The 21,093-nt window shown below is 39.1% G+C and overlaps 2 protein-coding genes across 4 annotated transcripts in view; both read right to left on the bottom strand.

The window, feature by feature from the left end:
- Positions 1 to 828: 828 nt before the first annotated feature.
- Positions 829 to 13,122, bottom strand: LOC107751020 (homeodomain-interacting protein kinase 1-like). The gene is made up of 19 exons (XM_016566592.1): positions 13,117 to 13,122; positions 11,428 to 11,493; positions 11,212 to 11,217; positions 10,799 to 11,113; positions 8,231 to 8,604; positions 7,932 to 8,055; positions 6,809 to 6,928; positions 6,599 to 6,685; positions 6,335 to 6,519; positions 6,095 to 6,245; positions 5,826 to 6,012; positions 4,865 to 4,983; positions 4,457 to 4,591; positions 2,913 to 3,073; positions 2,670 to 2,822; positions 2,299 to 2,442; positions 1,207 to 1,400; positions 995 to 1,122; positions 829 to 915 (listed from the first exon to the last, which is right to left on the bottom strand). Exons 1-19 carry the CDS (start codon positions 13,120 to 13,122, stop codon positions 829 to 831), a joined length of 2,742 nt encoding a protein of 913 aa, XP_016422078.1.
- Positions 13,123 to 18,141: 5,019 nt separating this feature from the next.
- The window catches only part of LOC107751006 (arf-GAP with coiled-coil, ANK repeat and PH domain-containing protein 3-like), an 83,003-nt gene continuing 80,051 nt past the window's right edge, over positions 18,142 to 21,093 (bottom strand). Inside the window, exons 22-23 of one of the 3 annotated variants that reach the window (XM_016566578.1) lie at positions 20,692 to 20,829; positions 18,142 to 18,288 (exon numbers count right to left, since the gene is read on the bottom strand). In XM_016566578.1, coding sequence (XP_016422064.1) covers positions 18,175 to 18,288; positions 20,692 to 20,829 — 252 coding nt within the window. In that variant the 3' untranslated portion in view covers positions 18,142 to 18,174. The remainder of the gene's footprint in view (positions 18,289 to 20,691; positions 20,830 to 21,093) is intronic. The other 2 variants (XM_016566577.1, XM_016566579.1) reach the window with 2 other exon arrangements.

The following is a 21,093-nucleotide window of genomic DNA, read 5'->3' on the forward strand; positions in this document are numbered from 1 at the left end:
AATTCACGTGATGTGTGTACTGCTAGGCATCTGTGGTTTCCTCTTTTTGTGTAATTTGGATGGAAAATGTGTGCCTTTTTATTGTTTGAGTAACTTATCAAAAGTTGCTAAAAGTAGCCAAATAAAATTTTAAAATAGCTTAATTTGTTGCTAGGTGCTTTTGGAAGAAAAGGTTGCTAGGGTAGTCTGAAAAGTTGCTAAATTTAGCAACAAAATTGCTAAGTTGGCAACAATACATTCTGACATCTGATAGGAAACGTCCTATAGACCTATTGCAGATAAGCAAACACTAAAAAGAAATACTTCTTGCAGATGTCAAATAGACGTCTCTGTGATGTACTTGTGCAATCAGGGTTCATTGTCAATAATTTCTCTGAAATGCTGCTGTAACACATGGCAATCAGACGATTTCTTTTCTCCTGCGAGGGAATGTAGTTTCATCTTGGTGTTCAGTATTGTCATGTCCGTGCTCAGACTTTAAGCTGAAGCTGTTCCCTTGGATGTTTCAATTCAGGATCATCCAAAACCAACTGGACTGTCTGGAAGTGGGGCAAATTTTTATTGTTTGAGTAACTTATCAAAAGTTGCTAAAAGTAGCCAAATAAAATTTTAAAATAGCTTAATTTGTTGCTAGGTGCTTTTGGAAGAAAAGGTTGCTAGGGTAGTCTGAAAAGTTGCTAAATTTAGCAACAAAATTGCTAAGTTGGCAACAATACATTCTGACATCTGATAGGAAACGTCCTATAGACCTATTGCAGATAAGCAAACACTAAAAATAAATACTTCTTGCAGATGTCAAATAGACGTCTCTGTGATGTACTTGTGCAATCAGGGTTCAGAGGCAGGCGGGTATGTGTGCTGTCGGCGCAGGGAGGATGAGCCACCGGATGGTTCTTGGGACGAGGAGACAGTGGTCTGGAAAAAGGAAAACAGAAACTGAACCACACGTTCTTTACGATACACTGCGGCGCGGAGCATCGACAGAAGCGGTCACCTGACTGAGGTTGAGTGGTTGAGATCTGCTGGGCTCCTGCTGGTGGTCAGTGACGCGCTCTCCTGAGCTGCTCGGCTGCCTTGTTGCGGCGGCTCTCTTAGGCTTCATGTAGTAATGCTGTGCAAGACCTAAAACAAACGTGACGAATGCTTTTATAAAGAACTGTTGACCAAGCTACAGCGAATACAAATGGGACCACAGCTAATACTCGCCTACAGCCGATGGGATTTTGGCTGATATCGGGTTTTCCACAGGCTGTGCTTTCACAGATGGAGCCACCACTGCCAGGGATTTGGACAGTCGTGAGGACTGGACCCCCGCGTGACTGTTCTGGGGTTTGGGAGTCAGAGGACTGGCGGTGGAGGAGTCCGAATCGTGAACGGTCAGACAGCTGATCACATTAGTCCTGTGGCAAAAAAAAGTAGATTTTTAGGGAACATCTGTGGAATTTCACATGGATGAAATGACTTAAATATGGAAAAATTATATATTGGTTTTATAATTAACACTACATTCTTATTGCCAGACTTCAGTTCAGACTTCAGTGTGGTTTACAGAAATATGGAGCTACTTTACATTGTGAAAAGAGACATTGTCAGACTATAACTTGTTTTGCATTAATGCATACATTCCCATTCAAAAGTTTGAGGTTGAAAAGATGTTTCTGAAAGAAGTCTCTTCTGCTCACCAAAAAATACAGTATATCAGAAATATGGTGAAATATTACATAATTTAAAATAACCATTTTTTATTTTAATATATTTTAAAATAATTTTTTTCCTGTGATGCCAAGCTGAATTTTCAGCATCGTTACTCCCGTGTCACATGATCGTTCAGAAATCTAATACGCTAATTTGCTGCTCGAGAAACATTTTTGATGATCAGTGTTGAAAACAGTTGCGCTGATTCATATTTTTGTGATCCTGTGATGCCAAGCTGAATTTTCAGCATCGTTACTCCCGTGTCACATGATCGTTCAGAAATCGAATACGCTAATTTGCTGCTCGAGAAACATTTTTGATGATCAGTGTTGAAAACAGTTGCGCTGATTCATATTTTTGTGAAAACTGGGATATATCTTCTTTTTTTTTTTTCCAGGATTCTTTGAAAAATATAAAGTTTAATGAACAGTTTAATGAAATATACATTTTTGTAACATTATAAAATGTCTAGGCAGTCACTTTTGATCAATTTATGGCATCCTTGCGGAATAAAAGTATTATTTATGGAAATCTTACCGACCTCAAACTTTTTGTTGTGTATGTGAAAACATGGCGATCATACCAGGTAGTAAGCTCACTCACCTAGCAGGGTGGAACTTCCTCTCGTCCTCATCTTCAGAGTCACTATGTATGGTGATGACACTGACAGCAGGACTCGGGGTGTCGGAGATAATGATGGGCTGAGTGAGAATAGCACTGAATGACTGAGAGCCCACCAGAGCACTGCTGTGAATACAGAAATAGACAGACAGTAAATCTAAAGATTTTTCACCCTCAAAAAGCATCTGGACACCTAATGTACATCCTCGCATTAGTGTATCAAATCATGTTATTTGATTTTATTTTTTTTAAATAGTTCAAGCACACAAAGCAAAAAAAAACTGTTCGGAATAATAAAACTAAATTAACATACCATTGAAATATTTGAGTGTCAAAAGTAAATGGCCCAATACCTGCTGCCAGTGTCACAACAGACCCTGCTCCTCTTGTTCTGAGACCGTGTGACTGTGGACGTTCCTCGACTGAGAGACTGAGTAAGATTGAGGCCGCCGAGGATGTGTGGGTTCTGCTGGACGACGCCATTGTGCTGACCGCTCCGAGAAGCCCTGCAGGAAACAACCATCCAATCAGTATTGAGCACATTCAAACATCTACCATACTATAATGAAAGTTTACGGTTCTTCCTAAACATTCACCTCCAGCTTGAAGTTTGCTGTGTAGAGTTCTCGGACAGTAGGGTCTCCAGAGGCGGTTCGGTCACTACGGGCTGGTGGCTGGAGTTGTGGATGGTCATGCCAGGCACCTGCTGCCACGCGGAGGGTATGAGGATCTGCTGGGTTCCCGCTGGCCAGGCCTGCTGGAGGATGACAAAATATTTGCCTTAGTGACACTGGCACTTGGAAAAATGCTTAAACACTTGTACATAGTGTACAACTGATTGTCAATCAAATTTGAAATAAGTTTCACTGGCAAATGAATCTTAGGTAAAAACAGCTATGACCAAACCTGCACCACACAATGAGTGACAATGATGCATATATGGCCATTTAATTCTGAATTAAACATTTGTGCCATGCCAGAATGATCAAGAACTTCAACTAACATGCTGATGTGACATCACAGCACTGCAGAAAATACTACTAAATGAATAAAATAATCCATCAATGCACAAAAAAAAATATGCAATTCTCTCCCGGAGCATTAGACGGCTTTAGATGTAGCGCAGCCATTTCGTATGATTTTAAAAGCCAAGACAAGCACAGCATGCATAAATCATACACGAGCATTAAAAATTAAAGATGGGGGCAGGAAAGAGTAGTCCGGCAACCTGCTGGGAAAAATCATGGCTGTTAAATAGTCAGAAAACAATCAGCGTTTCCACAGAGCAAAACTGGCCAAAAGATCTGCCATGCCAGTATGGGCAGCACTAGAGTACCTGCGGACAGACATGGCTATGAGAGGGAGAGGATAGCAGACCTGCACTGAGAAAGAATGATGAGGGAGGGACTGAGAAGGAAAAGAAAGGGAAAATGAGCAGAAAAAGATTAGAAATAAATAGAGAGAGAGAGAGAGAGAGAGAGATCAGAAAGATAGATAAAGGAATAGACTAGAAATACAGAAGGGGTGATTAAAAAAAAGGAAGAGCTGAAAAAAAGAAATAGAGGAAAAACTCAAAGAAAAATTATAGGGGTCAGAAATAAAAACAGAGATCGGGAAAATAAATAAAAATTTAATTGAAAGAAAAATATGCCAAAAAGGTCAGTAAAGCTCAAAGAGGATCCAGAATGATCAAAGCGAGATCAGAAAAAAAGATGGGTGATTGGACTAAAGATCAAAGTGTCACTGAAAAAACAAACAAACAGAAGACAACAACAAAAGATCAAAGAACAACAAAAGATCAGTAACAATCAACTAGAGATTAAAGAGGATCCCGAATGATCAAAGATAGGTCGAAAAAAGATAAAGATCAAAAAGAGATTAGTAAAGATCAACAAGAGATCATAGAGGATCCAGAATTATCAAAGAGACATAAGTAAATAACAAAGAGGGATAAAAAAAGATCAAAGAGTGATCCGAAAGAAATAAAAGATATGGTCTATAATATAGAGAGACCAGAATGAGAGTAGGATTAGAAAGAAAGATGCATTTAAGCAAGATTTTGGAAAGAGCCCAAGAGAGGGATAGGGTCAATGAGAAATGATGATGTTAGTGGTAGAGCGCTGGGTGGGTCTCTCTTTACCAGCACTGTGGCTGTCTGCTCCAGTAGGGCAGGCCTTCCTGCCCCACAGCCCAGTGCCAGGGGCAGCGGGTACTGGGATGCCACTCCCGCTGTGTGGGGGTGCAGCGTGGCCACCATCAGAGGCGTACAGGAGCCCTATGGAGGAGGGGCACCATGGAGGGAAAGGGGCAAAAAGCACGGAAAGATTAGACAAAAGGTCCGACTCAGGTCAGGGGTACAAGGCTGTGATCTCACGTGCCATTTACAGGCACTTGCCAGCAGCCGAACAGGTGTCCATGCAGACTTTAAGGACTGACGTTTCCTCTCCAACTCAACTGGATAAATTAGCAGTTCATCAGATTGCAGTGATGGAACGTCAGCGTTAGATATTATGCCACCGTTTCACAAACAATGTGCTGTATGTCTTACCTGCGTCAGCATGCTGGGTTGAATCTGAAGGGGTTGCGTGGTCTGGTTCTGCTGGACAACAGGAACACCGTTCTCCATCCTGACAGGATAGCTAGAGCTTTTATTAGAAGACGGAAGGCCTTCAAGAAAAAAAAACAAAAGACAGTGTCTGTACAAATTTTTCAGAGTGTTTTTCAAGGATGGGGAAGCCTTGCATTATTGTATCAAATGAATAATCAATCGTAAAACATCCTTCTGAAATTCTGAATGACTCAAGCTAAAAGAAATACAAATTCAAGGCTGAAGAGTAGAGGGCGCAACATGAACGCAAGAACAGAACACAGGAAAAGAAACTTGGTAATTCTAGCAAATAAAAATGAAATAGACGTGATGCTTAACTTAAGTCATTTGTGGTTAAATTATCGAAGGTCAGCAGCAAAAACATTGGTAGATTAAGTGACAATTAAATCCATAAATTATTTTCGTGACTGTTGAAGACAGGATGTGCAAATGCAATTTTTGGGTGTCAATTATCACTTCTATGTGCTTGCGCAATATCAAAATGAGTCTTAAAATTGTACACAAATGAGCCATGACTCAATCTTTAATAAGGGTTATTTTTCATAAATTTGTTTTCTTTTCTTCCCTTTTTTTAATTACACTGGATAAGAAAGAATAAAGCCTTTTCAAGGCCAATATCAAAATTCAAGAAAAAGTTCTAACCTTAAAAGACAGGGGTTAAAAGTCAAGCACTTTCAAAACTCTGTATGTAGCCTGAAATGAGCATCTTAATATTTAGGACCATTTAACCAAATAAAATACCAAATAAGTCCAAAATTAACTGCTTGCGTCCCAGTTTAATTCCACCATGTGACGTCTCTGAGACAGGATATTCATCAAGAAAATCCAATGTTTTAACTACAAATGGATGGAGTCTGGCTTATCGAAGGGACATAAATCACCCACAATGCACCCTGCTCACCTTGGATTGTGGTGGGGGGGCAGACGATGAGGGTTTGCTGGAAAGGTTCGTTCTGAGCACACAGCTGAGTGGGGCGGGTCTGCAGGGGGATGCTGGGTTGGGCCAGGCCTGGGATGTTTATGGTCGCCTGCTGGTAAAGTGCCGGTTGGTAGTTAAGGAGAGGAACAGCTCCACCAGCGGATGGAACCTGAGAACATTTACAACAACGTTAAAGACTGATGGAAATCCTTATTGCATGTGTATTTTTAACCAGGTGGGTTTCCCCTCACCTGGCTGTGCTGGTTCAGCTGGCTGCTGAAGGTCACAGTCAGGTTTCCTGCAGTTCCAGGAACAGCGTTAGCAGCAAACAGGGCTTTCCCACTGTCAAAGCTACTGTTCCTTCTCTTGCAGATATCCATGTTCTGGAAACACGACTTCACACTACAAAAATATAGGATATGAGAACAAGTTTAAAACACATTTCTTCAAATTAACCAGTGCTAGAAGTCCATGTCTTCGAAAGGACGTACTGTGAGCTGTGTGGGAAGTTCAGCAGGTGGCTCATGGTCACAAACGGATGTGCCAGGGTCTTTGTGGGCATAATTCTTTTATCAGCGTCCAGTCTCAGCATCCTCTTCAGCAGGTCAATCAACTCCCGACGGTCCACCTTCTCCACCAACATGTCCGTCCCTTCTAAATGAGTAGGCAGATTGACCTGGAAACCAATCAGAAAAAGTTAGACTAATCTATTAAACTAATGACACGTTCCATCCTATGCATGTATTTCTAATTACCTGCATCATGTCGTCTAAACAATTGAAGATGTATTTTCTCGCTTCTTTTGACTTGATGCCCATTTCGGCCTCATGCTCAGATGGGGTCTAGAAAAATACACAAGTCTTAGTCTAGTTCAATATTAACCAGCCTTGTTTGAATAAGAAACTATTCAGTCATTCAGCAAAAAGTTGCTTATGTTTTTAACTCCCTACAGTATGGGTACTGACTTTTAATCTCCACAGTGGGTAGCTGGAGTCTGGTCCTCTGTTGAAGAAGCGGCTTGTCTTTGTGCCAGCACTCAAGAGATACTCAGGAGGCAATCCCTGTGTCTGAGAAATGTACCGAATCTGGAGGGGGGAAATCGGGAAAGGTCAAAGTTAGTACAAAGACTAGGAGGATTTGGGGTAAATTTCTGGGACCATAAATGATTTCTGCTGTTGTAGGGTAAAATCATTCAGTCTTTGATTGCCTAGTGTGACATGTTCACAGATGGCCAATTAATGGTCTTGGCGATGATTCGATGCTCTGTTTTGGACTACCGCCTTAAACTTGAGAACGCGAGTGCAGAATGACGCGTCCGATGTGTGACCGGCTGTCAATGCTGAATCATGGCTAGATGTCTTGGCTACAATTTATCTTACAGTCTGGCATGAAAGACTGTACATGTCACACAATCTGCCTTGTCTAGATCTTTTTTTTCCGCAAATGCTAATGTTGTCACACTGGACTAAAACCTACCGAGTTTGCTCACACAGGATAACAACTGCCTCAAAAAAGCATTGTACTTTTTTTGGATTTTTTGTGGTGTTCCTGGTCAGAAATGGCTGGCCTACAAAAACTGTGAATACAATTGTTGTTAGACTTTATGATTACCAAATATTGGATTCAATCTTGTTTTATTTCAATTAGCAAAGATGTTGGACTACTTTTTGTAAATGACTGATCTCAGGCCTCACTGATCTGAACTTACGCACCTCAGTTTTTAACATGAGCCACAAATAATGCTTTTTTTCCCCTCTCAAACACGCAGGTGCATAAAGCGCAGATCAATAAAGCCTACAACCAATCAAAAGGACTGTACAATATTGCCACACTGCTGCGACTCAACATGAATACAGTGCATTTTACAATGAGCCTCATTTGCACAGAAAGGAGGCATCTTTATATATAAAAGAATTACTTGATCAGAACATATAGCGCTTGCATGAAGTGCCACAGACACAAACACTAAGGCAACAAGTATAGAAAATACACAGTTGTAGATCTCCTTTAAATGACAATTGAGATGGAACTGAGAAGGTTGAGAGCTAATATTTTTTCTGATAATAACAATAAGATAACATGTGTGACCTGGTCATATTCTGAAGCTCCTGGATATAGCGGCCAGCCCAGAAAGAGCTCTGCAATCACACAGCCCAGTGACCACATGTCAATGGCTTCACAGAACGGCAGACCAAGGATGATCTCAGGGGCTCTGAGGATAGAAAGCAGAAGAAAAATACACTTCAATATCATAATCTATGCACGTAGGCTCCTTTTTTCTTTTATAAACGTGTTTAGGAGTCGATCGGGTGATTATTACAACATCATAATCTCTACTGAAGGGATGTGTGATCAATAAACATGCACAATTACAGATAATCGCTCACCTGTAGTAGCGAGACTGGAGGTAAGTCGAGCAGACGGCTTTGGAGACGTGACTGGCTGACCCGAAGTCAATGACCTTTACTCTGTAGGGCTGCCGGATGGGGTCCACCAGCATGATGTTCTCAGGCTTCAGATCGGCGTGGATGAGACCCAGGCTCTTCAGCTTCATCAGGGCCGTGGCCACCTGCTGCAGGATGGGGCGGATGTGCCTCAGGGGCAGTGGGCTGAACTTACTGTGCTTCAGGAAGTCGTAAAGGTTCTGCTCGAGCATTTCAAACACCAAGCACGTGTGGCCCTTTTGCTGGAAACACTCGTAGGAGCGGACGAAGTTGAACTCGTCAGCATTCTCCGCGCTGAGCCGGTTCAATATGCTCACCTAGAAGAGATATTAAGGGTCAATTACAAATAAGAGTGTCCACAATAAAGAAAATGGGAAACAATCTCTTCATTTAGTTGTGCCAGGTTTATAGAAAGTTATCTTTGTATTCACGTTGGCTTCATATGAATTTGAATAATCTGTTGATCACATGAAATTTTACAACCTCAATTAACTTTTCTTTGTCTGATATATCATATCTGTCCTTGACAACTGTGTGGTCACATTTACTGTTGGCCTGTGAATTTTTGCTGGTGAAATCCAGTCATTTTAACAGGGAATTTTGCATGAGGGCAAAATAATTCCCTATGCAAATTTCACAATGGTTCAATTGGTTGCATAAATTTGTTGCACTGACCAACAGAAGCTTCTTGGTTTGAAAGAGAGCTGTGTTTCATGCATCTACACTATTGACAATAGACAGCTGACCTTTTTTTTGCATGCAAAATTTCGCCTTTGTGACCACACCTTTAGTCAAAAGCGCCTGCAGAGGCCCCCTCTATCATATGTCCCATTTTGGGGGTTTTTCTGCATGTTGGTTACACAATACGCCATTAATTTGGTGGACGGATGTTTTTCAAATGCGGTAAACAGTTTAATATCAAGTTTAAGGTTTTAATAGTAATACATTTTGCCAAACTAATTATAGGGTTAGTTCACCCCAAAATGAAAACGGTCATCATTCACTCACCCTCATGTCGTTCTAAACCCATAAGAAATTCATTCATCTTTGGAACACAAATGAAGATATTTTTAATCAAATCTGAGAGATTTCTGTCCCTCCACTGAAAGTCTGTTCACCCAAAATGTTCATAAAACAAACCCATATGAATTGAGTGGTTTAATCCAAGTCTTCTGAAGAGACACGACTGCTTTATATGATTAACACATTTAATTAAATGCTTTTATTCACATATAAACATTGGTCATTGAGAATAACAATGTTTACAACATTCAAATTTGGTCACAGAAGCTCAAACATGTTTGTTTGACCCTTGACTACCAATGAGGTTCATTCTCACGCGTCACATAAGTACGGCTGAGCTTCAGTTCATGTTCGCTGATCAATGTTTATACGTGAATAAAAGCCTAAATTAAATATTGTATTAAAAGGTACAATACGCACGTTTTCAACGCTAGAGGGCACGCATTCAAAACAAACAAAGGTGTAGTTTGATGACGCCGTGACTGCGTTTTATTATAGCTTTATATTATGCCACACTTTAGCGCGTCCGCTGCTCCCGGTCGTGCGTATGTGGGGTAAAGCAGCGCTGTTTAATCATACTAGACACGTTTGAAAGTTCTGTTATAATAGAAATCATGTTCATGGACGAGCTAATGTATTAAAGATTTACTAACATTGTAGTATGAAGCAGAGTGAGGCAGAAAGCCGTCAAAGCGAAACGAGGCAGCTGAAGCAATTGCTAATGAGAGCCGAGAGTGACATACGGCTCGAAAGCAGCGGAGCTTTTATTATGCCACCCTGGATAATGTAAGTACACAAGTCAGCAAAATATATAACACTGTTCTAGTAGTTTTTGGATATTGTAATAAAAAAATCTTACATATTGTGCCTTTAAACCTCTCAGTTCATATGGATTAATTTTGTGGATCTCTTTATGAAAATTTTGAAGCGTTAAGAGTTTTGGGTGAACAGGCCTTCAGTGGAAGGACAGAAATCTCTCAGATTTTATTAAAAATATTGTCATTTGTGTTCCAAAGATGAACGAATTTCTTCTGGGTTTGGAACGACATGAGGGTGGGTGAATGGTGAATTTTTTATTTAGGGATGAACTAACCCTTTAAGGACATCCTTTAAGAGTTTTTTCCCTTTATGCCCATTCCAAATAAATAATCTCACAGTGAATTTAATTCAGAAATTAAAACAACAGGCTCATTATAGAATAACTGTATTCAAGTCACTGCACGTAATTAAAACTTTCATATCCCTGAATAAATTAACCGACAGATAGGACAAAATGAGCATAATGTCATTTACTTATTAACCCTATTAGCTTGAGGGGGAACACAGGCAAAGTCATATTTAGTTTAGTAAGAAAAAAAAAAAAAGGCATGCCAGTTGCAGTCTCTGCAGCAAAATTAGGCGGAAATGAAACCCCGTGAAATCTTGATAAGGTGATAACCCGAGATTGGAAAACAATAACCCAGAAACGTAGATACTATCATAACATACCTCGATCTGTCCCTGACGTGCATATGACGGATGGTTCTTCAGGATCTTGATGGCCACAATCTCATTAGTTCCTCTTTTCCAGCACTTGGCCACCTGCCCAAACGTGCCCCGACCGAGAAACTCAAGAACTTCGTAGCTGTTGGAGACGGAGCAGAGGATCTCGTGCTGGACCAGCTGGTAGTCCCCTTCCCCGTTGGAGCTGCTGCTTTTGGTGGTGGGGGCCGAGTGGGGGATGGACTGGGCGGTGGTCCCCGCTCCTCCCGTACGTGCGGAGAAAGCAGGAACCGAGAGCTCCTCCAGAATCTGAACGCTGCACTGCGCATGCGCACACGGCTTACGCGTGAGATCAGATGGCGCTGCTCAAAGTGTTTCCCGTTACTATTGGAAACGCATATTGACTCACACGGTCTCACTTCACACTGTAATGGAAGATAGTAGACACCCTTGGCATTTTTATAACGAATCACTAATCTAATTATTTATTTGGATGTTCTTTAAGCATGTTCATTTACATAATACCAATTTAATACGGAAATACTGATATAAAAATAGCTTACAAAACATCATTACCAGACATTATGTCTCTCTATATAAATATTACATACATGCATGATGACATGAAAATGTACCTTAATAGACTCTTGTCTGACTTTAGGCCAATGTGGTTTAATGGTGTTGACTTGTTTAGCCAACAGCTATAAGAAAAATAAGATATTTTAATTTAGAGGAAGTCATTTTCAAGAGTTTAAACCATGTTTTTGAAGTCCACTTACATAACCAGTGCTATGAAAAAGAAAGAATAAACTTATTTTTCTAAAGAAGCAAAGTTTCTCGGGGAACTAGACATTTTTTATGAGAAAACGCAAAGTTTCACAGGGGAACGGGAACGTTTTGCGAGAGAACGCATGTTTTTCTAAAGAAATCAAAGTTTCTCAGGGAACTAGACATTTTTTTACAAGGCAATGCAAAGTTTCACAGGGGAACGGGAACGTTTTGCGAGAGAACGCAAAGTTTTTCCGTTGAACTAAACAGTTTTGCGAAAGAAACATATTTTTCTAAAGCAGCAAAGTTTCTCGGGGGGAACGCAACATTTTTTTTTTATGAGAAAACGCAAAGTTTCACAAGGGAACGCAAATGTTTTGCTAGAGAACGCAAAGTTTCTCCATTGAACGAAATAGTTTTGCGAGAGTTTTGAACGAAATTGAACGAAATAGTTTTGCGAGAAAAATGCACATTTTTCTAAAGAAAACGAGGTTTCTTGGGGGAACGAAACACATTTTTTTTACGAGAAAATGGAATAGTTTTGCTAGAGAACGCATATGTTTTTCTAAAGAAAGCTAATTTTCTTAGGGAGGAACTCAACAATTTTGTGAGAAAACACATTTTCTCAGGGGAACATAATAGGTAATAATTACAATACATTTGACAGGATGTGCGGTTTTATTTTGTGTTATGATACATATGAATAAAAGACACTTTTTACGTAACGTATTAAAATGCACTTGAATGCATCCCATACTCACCGCTTGAGTGAATTCAGAACAGATGAAGGTGTGAAGAGTGTGTGTCCAGTCTCAGGTGAATATCTGTAAATGGCTCAGTTTCATGTGTGAACCTGCTTTCAGTCAATTCTGAAAAGTCCTGCAGTCACAAGTTAACGTAGTGACTTAAGAGAAAGGGAAAATGAAGGTAACATAACTTCTGTCTGCTGTCACTTTTGATTTAATAAGGAGTGGTAGTAAGCTAACATTTTCCTTACTTTTTATCAGAGGGAAGGCTTGCCATATGAAAATATACCAAATATTATTGCTTTTTTAGGGAAAAAAAAACTTAAATATGCACACATTTGCACATTAAAACAAAAGTGATTTAGATTACACATAAAATGTCACTTATTTGATTGTCTGAAGTTTTTTTATTTTATTTTTGACAACATATTTAATGACACACTTTATCCTTGTAAATATGCTTACATTCACATTTTTTACAAGACAATGTAAAGTTTCACAGGGGACCGGAAAGGTTTTGCGAGAAAACGCATGCTTTTCTAAAGAAATCAAAGGTTCTCAGGGAACTAGACATTTTTTTACAAGGCAATGCAAAGTTTCACAGGGGAACGGGAACGTTTTGCAAGAGAACGCACGTTTTTCTAAAGAAATCAAAAGTTTCTCGGGGGGAACTCAACATTTTTTAACGAGAAAAGCAAAGTTTCACAGGGGAACGGGAACGTTTTGCGAGAAAACCTGCTTTCAGTCAATTGTTAGCTTACTACCACTCCTTATTAAATCAAAAGTGACAGCAGACAGAAGTTATGTTACCTTCATTTTCCCTTTCTCTTAAGTCACTACGTTAACTTGTGACTGCAGGACTTTTCAGAATTGACTGAAAGCAGGTTCAGGTTTGTCTAATGCCAAAAGCCTTTCAAAAACCCTTCTGACAATAACCGGTAATTTTCTAGGATAAACCAACCATCATTTTAGGAAGCAAAATCTCAAATGAGGGGTCTCTACCTATTATAAAACAAGACAGCATTTGCTATATAAGCAAAATGTCCTGCCCCAACTTACCACAACATGGGAAAGAAAATGAAATGGCTCAAGCCATTGAATGGGGTCTTTAAAATTAGGCCATTGAAAGGTCCAAAAATTGAACTTTTGAATAAAGTTGAAAAAATTAGATGGTCAAATTCTAAAAATTGATAATCAAAAATTCAAATTCTTCCTTGAACATTATTTTGGATGTTTTCTCAAATCTTGATGGTTGAAGTCGCAAAGTTGTTGCAGAAAGTAATATTTCTAAAACCAAAATCACTGCCAGTGTATATTCAAATTGTTGATATCAAAATCTAAGTTATCCTTCAAGAACATAATTATTGAACTATTTGATCCAGTCCTGTGTATCTTAAGCTCACTAGATGTCACTGTCCTCATAGATGAATTACAGAATGGTGCCATGTGAATTAGACTTTTTATTCACATAGTTAAAATTCACAGATCAAGAATTCTGAATAAATCTCTCTTTAATTATGGGAAGCAAATCCTGGAAACCAAACCCTGGGAATCAAAGCTGCTTAACTCTGCCCAGATCACACAAGGGATGACAACTTTTAAAATAACATAAAAGAACTATAAAAACTTAGGCTTAGGAAAGGACCAAATCTAAAAACCAATCAATCCATGTTGTTAAAACCGAACACCATCCCCAAGTTCTTCTTTAAATATTGTCATATATTATTCTTTGAGATGAATAGAATCTTCATCACAGTCCTTCATGTCCTGCTAGAGTCTCTGAGGGCGTCTGGTTTAAGCAGGACAGCTGGTTCGTGTTTTGGAGGCGTGTAAAGCCATGTGCGGAAACTCCCGAAAGATGACAGTGCACGTGGTGACGCCTGCAAAGTGAAACAAGTTAGCAGACTTCAAGTATTCACCAGTCAAGTTCCTGTTCTGTTGCTATTGCCCTGCAGGAACACCAGGACGTGACTTATTATTATTGAAATAATAGAATATATTGTAATGTAGTGTAATATAATTTCATATGATATCCCCAGCACACTGCAAAACTTCCCCATAATAATAAAAAAAATCAGTAATTGGGCAGTTGACATGAGATGTTGAGAAGTGACAGTAGTTTTGCCATGTGACATATCATACTTAATCTAAAACTATTTTAAACTATTTAAAAATTTTTTTTTATAAATCCTTATATTATGAGACTATATGGAATATTTATATTTAAAGTAAACATTTGAAAAGAAATAGTGTCCAGTAACAGAATTTAAAATATACAATTTAACTTACTAATTATTATTAGTCATAAGTGCAATGTGTGTAATATAGAATATACATACAGAACCATGCAACAGTTTGGGGACAGTAATGTTTTTAAATAAATTAATACTTGCAATTAATTAATACTTGATGCATTAAATTTGCATCTAAAGTTTTCAAATTCTATCAAATAAATCCTTTTTTTTTTTTTTTTACTTTGTTAATCATAGAATCTGAAAAAAAAGTTTTAAACATTGATAATAACAATAAATGTTTCTTGAGCAGCAAATCAGCACATTATAATGATTCTGAAGGATCATGTGACTCTGAAGACTGGAGTAATGCCATCACAAAAATTTTATATTTCAAAATATTACAGTATTTTTGATAAATAAGTGCAGCCTTGGTGAGCATAAGAGATTTCTTTCAAAAATGTTTTTAAAAATATTACCTACCCCAAATGTTTGATAGATGGTGTATAAACGCATATAAAGTGTAAATTTGAAACTAAAGTTGTTGAAAAATTATAGGAAATTTGTCAACTACCCAATGTGATTTTGTGAAGAGAAAAAGTGAGAAAAAATAAGGTTTCCTCTGAGGCCTTATTGATGAGCAGCATTTTTCAAGATTTATTGAGTCAATCACTTATTAGCACACAAGTATAAGCACAGTCACCTTTTAAAGTAAGAGACCCGTAAAGTAACCACCATTACAAGTGAAAGACCCGAACCCAGTAGTGAACAGTCTGTAACATCACTCACTCGTGAACTCTTGCGCTTTACCCTCAATGGACTCGCAGGTATACTGGGTTCTAAAAGAGGAATAATACCTAGTAAGACAATGTTGCCATCACAATATAAATTACAATAAACACAGAAATCATCTCTTATATGGGAAAACTGCATTATGGGTGAAAAAAAACCCTCACCCCCACACTTCACGGTCTGCAAAAGCCTTCGAAATTCCTTAAACACACACAGCTGTTGGTAAGGAATCTCAGACTGATGCAGAGCGTGTCGCAAGAGAGAAAGAGCAGAGCAGACATACCAGCTCAAGACTTTGTCTGTTTTATTGTTTGTCAGTGTTTCAAAAGACAAGCTTCTTTTTATAGATTTCTGTCGTACAAACAATAACAATACAAGAATGTCTCCAAACACAGAATGTCATCTAACAGTGTGAAAACAGATTGTACCGAATGTTGCAAGAGAAAACGAGTTAAAGGTCCGAATGCAAGAACCACAGCTCAACGAAGAGAGAGAGAGAGAGAGCAAGCAGTTGAGAACAGTTCAAAGGTCAAAGCATATTCACAGCACAGAAGCATTTTTCAGTTCAACTTTGTTAAAAACACATCCAGACACAACGACTGAACTGGTCCCTCGTTGGCGACTATCTATTCTATACACTGTCTCTATTTTCAGATATTAAAAGCTAAATTTCAGCTGACCGAATGTTTCTGTAAAACAACAACTGAAGATGTACAATTACATTTTCCTTTCTCCAAGCACATTTTGATTGAGATGAAAATTTGCACTGAAAAGCTATTCTTTGCTTTGTAGCCTACCTGTTTAAAGGTGAAGTGTGTAGTTTTGTTTTCAATGTTTGAATATTTTTCTATGTCAGCTTAATATGAAGAAACTAAGTAAACCATTTGTAGGTTGAATCCCCCGAAAAGCATAAACACTCGATCAATCTATGAAACATTGCTCTGTTTGAGCATCCGACCTGCCTGACATAGCAACAGTGGCTCAACCAATAGCATAAGTGTGGGGGCGGGACTATTTATTTGTTGACCAATTGCAGACGTGTTTGGTTTGAAACGGCCAATATTATTATTATTATTTTTACATATTTCACCTTTACTTGCAAAATTCCACCCACAGATGGCGGTGTCACACAGAATCCTATCCCCCTTACTCCCCAAAGTTATTCCTTTAGCTGAGACAATTTGTTATGGGTACTATATTCATTGCCCGATTAGAAATCCTTTGTAGTCTTAATCATTAAAATGTTAATGAATGTCTTCTAATTTTTATATTTAATTACTGAAGTAAAAATGGTCATATTCTTTATTTCTGTTAGCCTATACTTGGAAAGCTAACAGCTTAGCCTACTTAGCATAGTGCTAACTGCTTAAGAAAAGTGCGGTATCCAAAATCGAACACTGTAGTACTAAATTTGGTTTGCAACTTGCTTCGTGACTGTTAAAAAAGTATGAATGTGTGTAATACGTACTACATCCGCGTTATGTGACCTACAGTGTCAGTTGTGTCACTTCACTGGCCTCATGGGATAGTAAAGTGTCCATCAGATGCGCACTTCAGAATCTTGCAATTATCCCGCTAGTAGGTCAACTTTTCGACTGTTTTATTAATGCTATGAATATATACTACTCAGATCTCATACGGTTTTTCACCTACTATATAGTATGGAAGTAGACATATTCGGATGCATTTTTTTCAGGCATTAGAAAGAGAGACAGGATTCTGATGGCGTACTCTTAGAACTGGGATCATCTGAACCAAACGTGGGCAAAAAACACGGCGCAGATGTCTTCTGTGGTCATGCATTTTTACATAATGACAGAATCAGGTGGCTAAAATAAGGAACCATGCTTGCTAATGCAGACAGGCACTTTGCCTTGGTATGCGAGCGAGTAAACGCATGCAAATGCTGACTGCTTCTACAGACAGACTGCGATAGACAAGCATTTCACTTAAAGAAATCATATGACAGTCATTTGGGAGCTTGGCAATACAAGTACAAATATATAAAACAGACGGTTGCTATAAGTTCTATAAATAACTTAGAATAGCTGACATCTCTTAAAGGGGCCAAAACACCCGTTTTATTAGCATATGAGGGGAGTCCGATGTGTTTTTGAAATGTAAAAGACAAACAAAAAAAGTCTAGTTAGTCAAACGTAAATGCCTTCTTTCTTTACTAAACGAGAAAATTTACATGGATACGGTTTTTCCGTATTCCAGTTATCATTGCACTAATCCTCAGGACGGAACATAAATTAAAAACACAACAAACAACATTTACAAGAATTCAGTTGTAAAAAAAACAAAACAAAACAAATACTGTCGGTAGGAAAAGTGCGCACAGTCATATTTTACACATAATGACTCAATAACACTGTGAAATGCTGTTTTGAATTGCTAATGAATTCGAATTCATTCGAAACAAATTCGATTAGGCTGTTAATCCATCAATTGATCATGATTAACGTCGCGTTTGAATGATACACAATTCAAAACAGCGCTCTAGCCGTCGCATACTGTAAATAGCCGTTCCATTTCAATATTTTGTGTTAACCACATACATACATACGAACACAATGTGTAAACTAATCGGTCAGGTGGGGAGGAGGTTGAAGATAGCACTCGATCCTTGCTAAAGCTATTCCTGCTAAGGGCTACAAACTTAAGATAGTTCTACCCACAGTGTGTCAGCACTCAACAGCGCCCCCTAGCATTCGTCAATCGAGAGGCAGATAAACTCCTGAATACACTTTCTATACTGCTGCTCTGTGGGACTACTGCTGTTTCCACACCTATTTCGGACCAGAACTTTTATGTGTGGTTTGCCACAGCTGTGAGTCATTTCTTACCCCGTGTGACCCAGGCACGTGGCGTGGTGCAGAGGTGCCCGTCCTCGTATGTCCCTCTGATTGACATCTGCTCCATTCTGCAGCAGGAACTCACAGGCTATCAGAGAGCCCTATGAGAGAGACGAGAGATATCAAACATTAGTAGAAACTAGGGCTGTCAAAATGGCTGAAAAACGAAATTCAAATGTACTTAAATATTATAAAAATTCGAATTATATTCGAATTTAAAATGCGGTTGAAGATAGCACTCGATCCTTGCTAAAGCTATTCCTGCTAATGGCTACAAACTTAGGTAGTTCTACCCACAGTGTGTCAGCACTCAACAGCGCTCCCTAGCATTCGTCAATCGAGAGGCAGATAAACTCCTGAATACACTTTCTGTACTGCTGCTCTGTGGGACTGCTGCTGGGGTATTGACCTGGCTGTCCGAAGGGCCCGTCCGCTTCTCGCATCTCCTCATTCATCCGGGCTAACCGCAATCTGACCGAGAGAGAGAACACAAGCATTGTTTCATGTGCAGTGACACTCGGGGAGAATCTACAAAGGGAAGTGAAGTTCCTGACTCACAATGTGACGATGTCTGCGTTGGCTGCCTGAACAGCGATACTGAGAGGGTCCTGCCCGTCCTCATCGACCTCCATCTGAGAGGCTCCTCGCTTCAGGAACAAACACACCTGTCTGTGGGCACACGCATGCAGTACACAAAGGGTTAAATGATGAGTTATTCAGAGGTAGATCTGCAAATTACTGAGGTTTGGACAAATTTGCCTCACAGATTGACGATACAGTTTGATGTTAGCATGTGGCTAAGCTAACAACCCGGCACTCTCGTAAACAAACAATCCCTCACACAAATTTTGGGTGAAACAGTCCATTTAAATGAAGTTGAAAGTTGAAATTTCGCTAATGTGCTATGCTTTTACATTGAAACAGAGACCTAAGTCTTATCTCAAAGAAGGTGAAATGTTTTCACATGGATCAGTTAGCAACCATCTAGCAGCTAGCAAAAACACCCTAGCAACCATCCAATTACCTAACAACCTAAACACCCTAAAGGGTCTGTAAAAGTTCTTTGTTTAGGGTTAAAAAGACGTTTGAAACACCTGAGCAGTGCTATACTGTTAGCAATGCCTTCCACGCTGCTGGGAGCAGCATTTAGATGAATATGTGAATATGAGCTGTACACTTTTCTCTCAATAACAAAATAAACACAAAACAAAAATGACAGGGGTGAGAAAACAGCAGTGTCTGTCTGCAGGACTTTGGCAATCCGGTCAAGTCAAGTCATGTTTGTTTATCTGGTACTATTTTACAACAGATTGCTTTAAAGCAGCTTTACAGTATCAAACAAGAAAAAGTTGATTAGAATTACAACTTAAATTTCTACTATACTGCAGCTCTCCAGTGTGTTCATGTTTTTACTCGCATCTGACCTCGACGAACTGAACAGAAGAAATGAACCATATAAGATTCCACATCAAAGTAGGTGGAGCCCCAGTAATCGCCAAAGAGCAATGGTAAATCAAAGGTGTTTACCAGCCAGAACTTTTCCAGAAGGTTCTCTTTGGAAAGCTGTTTCGAACACCCAAAACCAACTCCAAAAAAATGAGTCTGGCCTGATTTTGTTGGAAATTACATCACACCAGTTCGTTCTTTGATTCCACTTGAAGTATAAAGGTGCCTCAACAGCTGCATATTAATATTCTAGCAATCCCTTAGAATTGTGGCAGTGAGTTTTACTCCCTGCTGTTTGGCAATGAATTTTAGAACTAAACAGTCTAGGTAGGCAGATCACTAGGTTTCGGACTAGGGGTGGAACGGTTCAACTTACTCACGGTTGAAAAAAACCTGCCATAAAGTCTCAATATATGTTTTTTCAAAGTTGAACTTGCATTAATTTTACTTGGCTTTCTAAACATGCGGCTCTTTTGTGTGAGATGCGAGTGCAACGGTGATAGATGTTCCTCTAGAAAATGCGTGAAATATGTGTTCTGTGTGAACGGCTTGGTTTCAGTTTTGACGTAAAGAAGATCTTCTCCACATTTATGTTCCTTTTTCCCCGCAATATTTGTAATTAACAACGCAGCAGCGCCGCATCTAGTGGCTTCAACTGGATAGGCTAACAAAAACATTAAAATGCAACGACACTTACATCGTCATCGCATCTCGTGCGCCACTGATAAAGCTGCCTCCTTAGCGCACACCTAAAATTCGAATGCAACGTTTTTGCATTCGAATATGGATTTTTATTTTAACATTCGAAATTCAAAATTTTTTTTTGACAGCCCTACTAGAAACACTGAATAAAGTAAACACCGTAAATTTACTCTACTAGCAGTACATGAAGTATACACTGCAAAAAAAAGATTAAATTAAAACAGAGTATGTTTTATAAGAAAATAGTATTTCAGTCTTTCTGCTTCCAAATTTCTCGTTTATTTTTAAGCAATTTAATGGAAAATGGTTTCAAAGTAAATCCTACACCAAATTTTGTTCGGTGTAGGAAGTCTCACCCCTGCGACGGCTTGTATTAATGGACTCTTGCTTTCATCCTCCTCACTGACGGAGTTGACATCTGCACCGTGCGCGAGCGCCTCTGCCATGACCGATAGGTTCCTAGCCCGTGACGCCTTATGAAGCAGCGTCTTTGGGTCAGAATTTTAGAACTAAACAGTCTAGGTAGGCAGATCACTAGGTTTCGGACTAGGGGTGGAACGGTTCAACTTACTCACGGTACGGTTTGTATCACGGTTTTAGAGTCACGGTTTCGGTATGGTTCCCCCCATATCGATGGTGCTATGTTTAGGAAACTAAACTATACTGTTAAATAAAAATAAAGAAAATAAGAATAATCTATCTAACTAGAAGCAACAGCACAAATAAATAAAATATAGTAAAGACACAAATAAAATAAA

This window comes from Sinocyclocheilus rhinocerous, unplaced genomic scaffold (assembly GCF_001515625.1).
Source record: "Sinocyclocheilus rhinocerous isolate Xijiao unplaced genomic scaffold, SAMN03320098_v1.1 scaffold2647, whole genome shotgun sequence".
NCBI lineage: Eukaryota > Metazoa > Chordata > Actinopteri > Cypriniformes > Cyprinidae > Sinocyclocheilus > Sinocyclocheilus rhinocerous.

Coding starts and splice junctions, on each gene's coding strand:
- LOC107751020 (XM_016566592.1), bottom strand. Junction 6,686..6,808: donor ACCCACTGTGGAGATTAAAA/GTCAGTACCCAT, acceptor GTATTTTTCTAG/ACCCCATCTGAGCATGAGGC. Junction 6,520..6,598: donor GTTTAGACGACATGATGCAG/GTAATTAGAAAT, acceptor ATTGGTTTCCAG/GTCAATCTGCCTACTCATTT.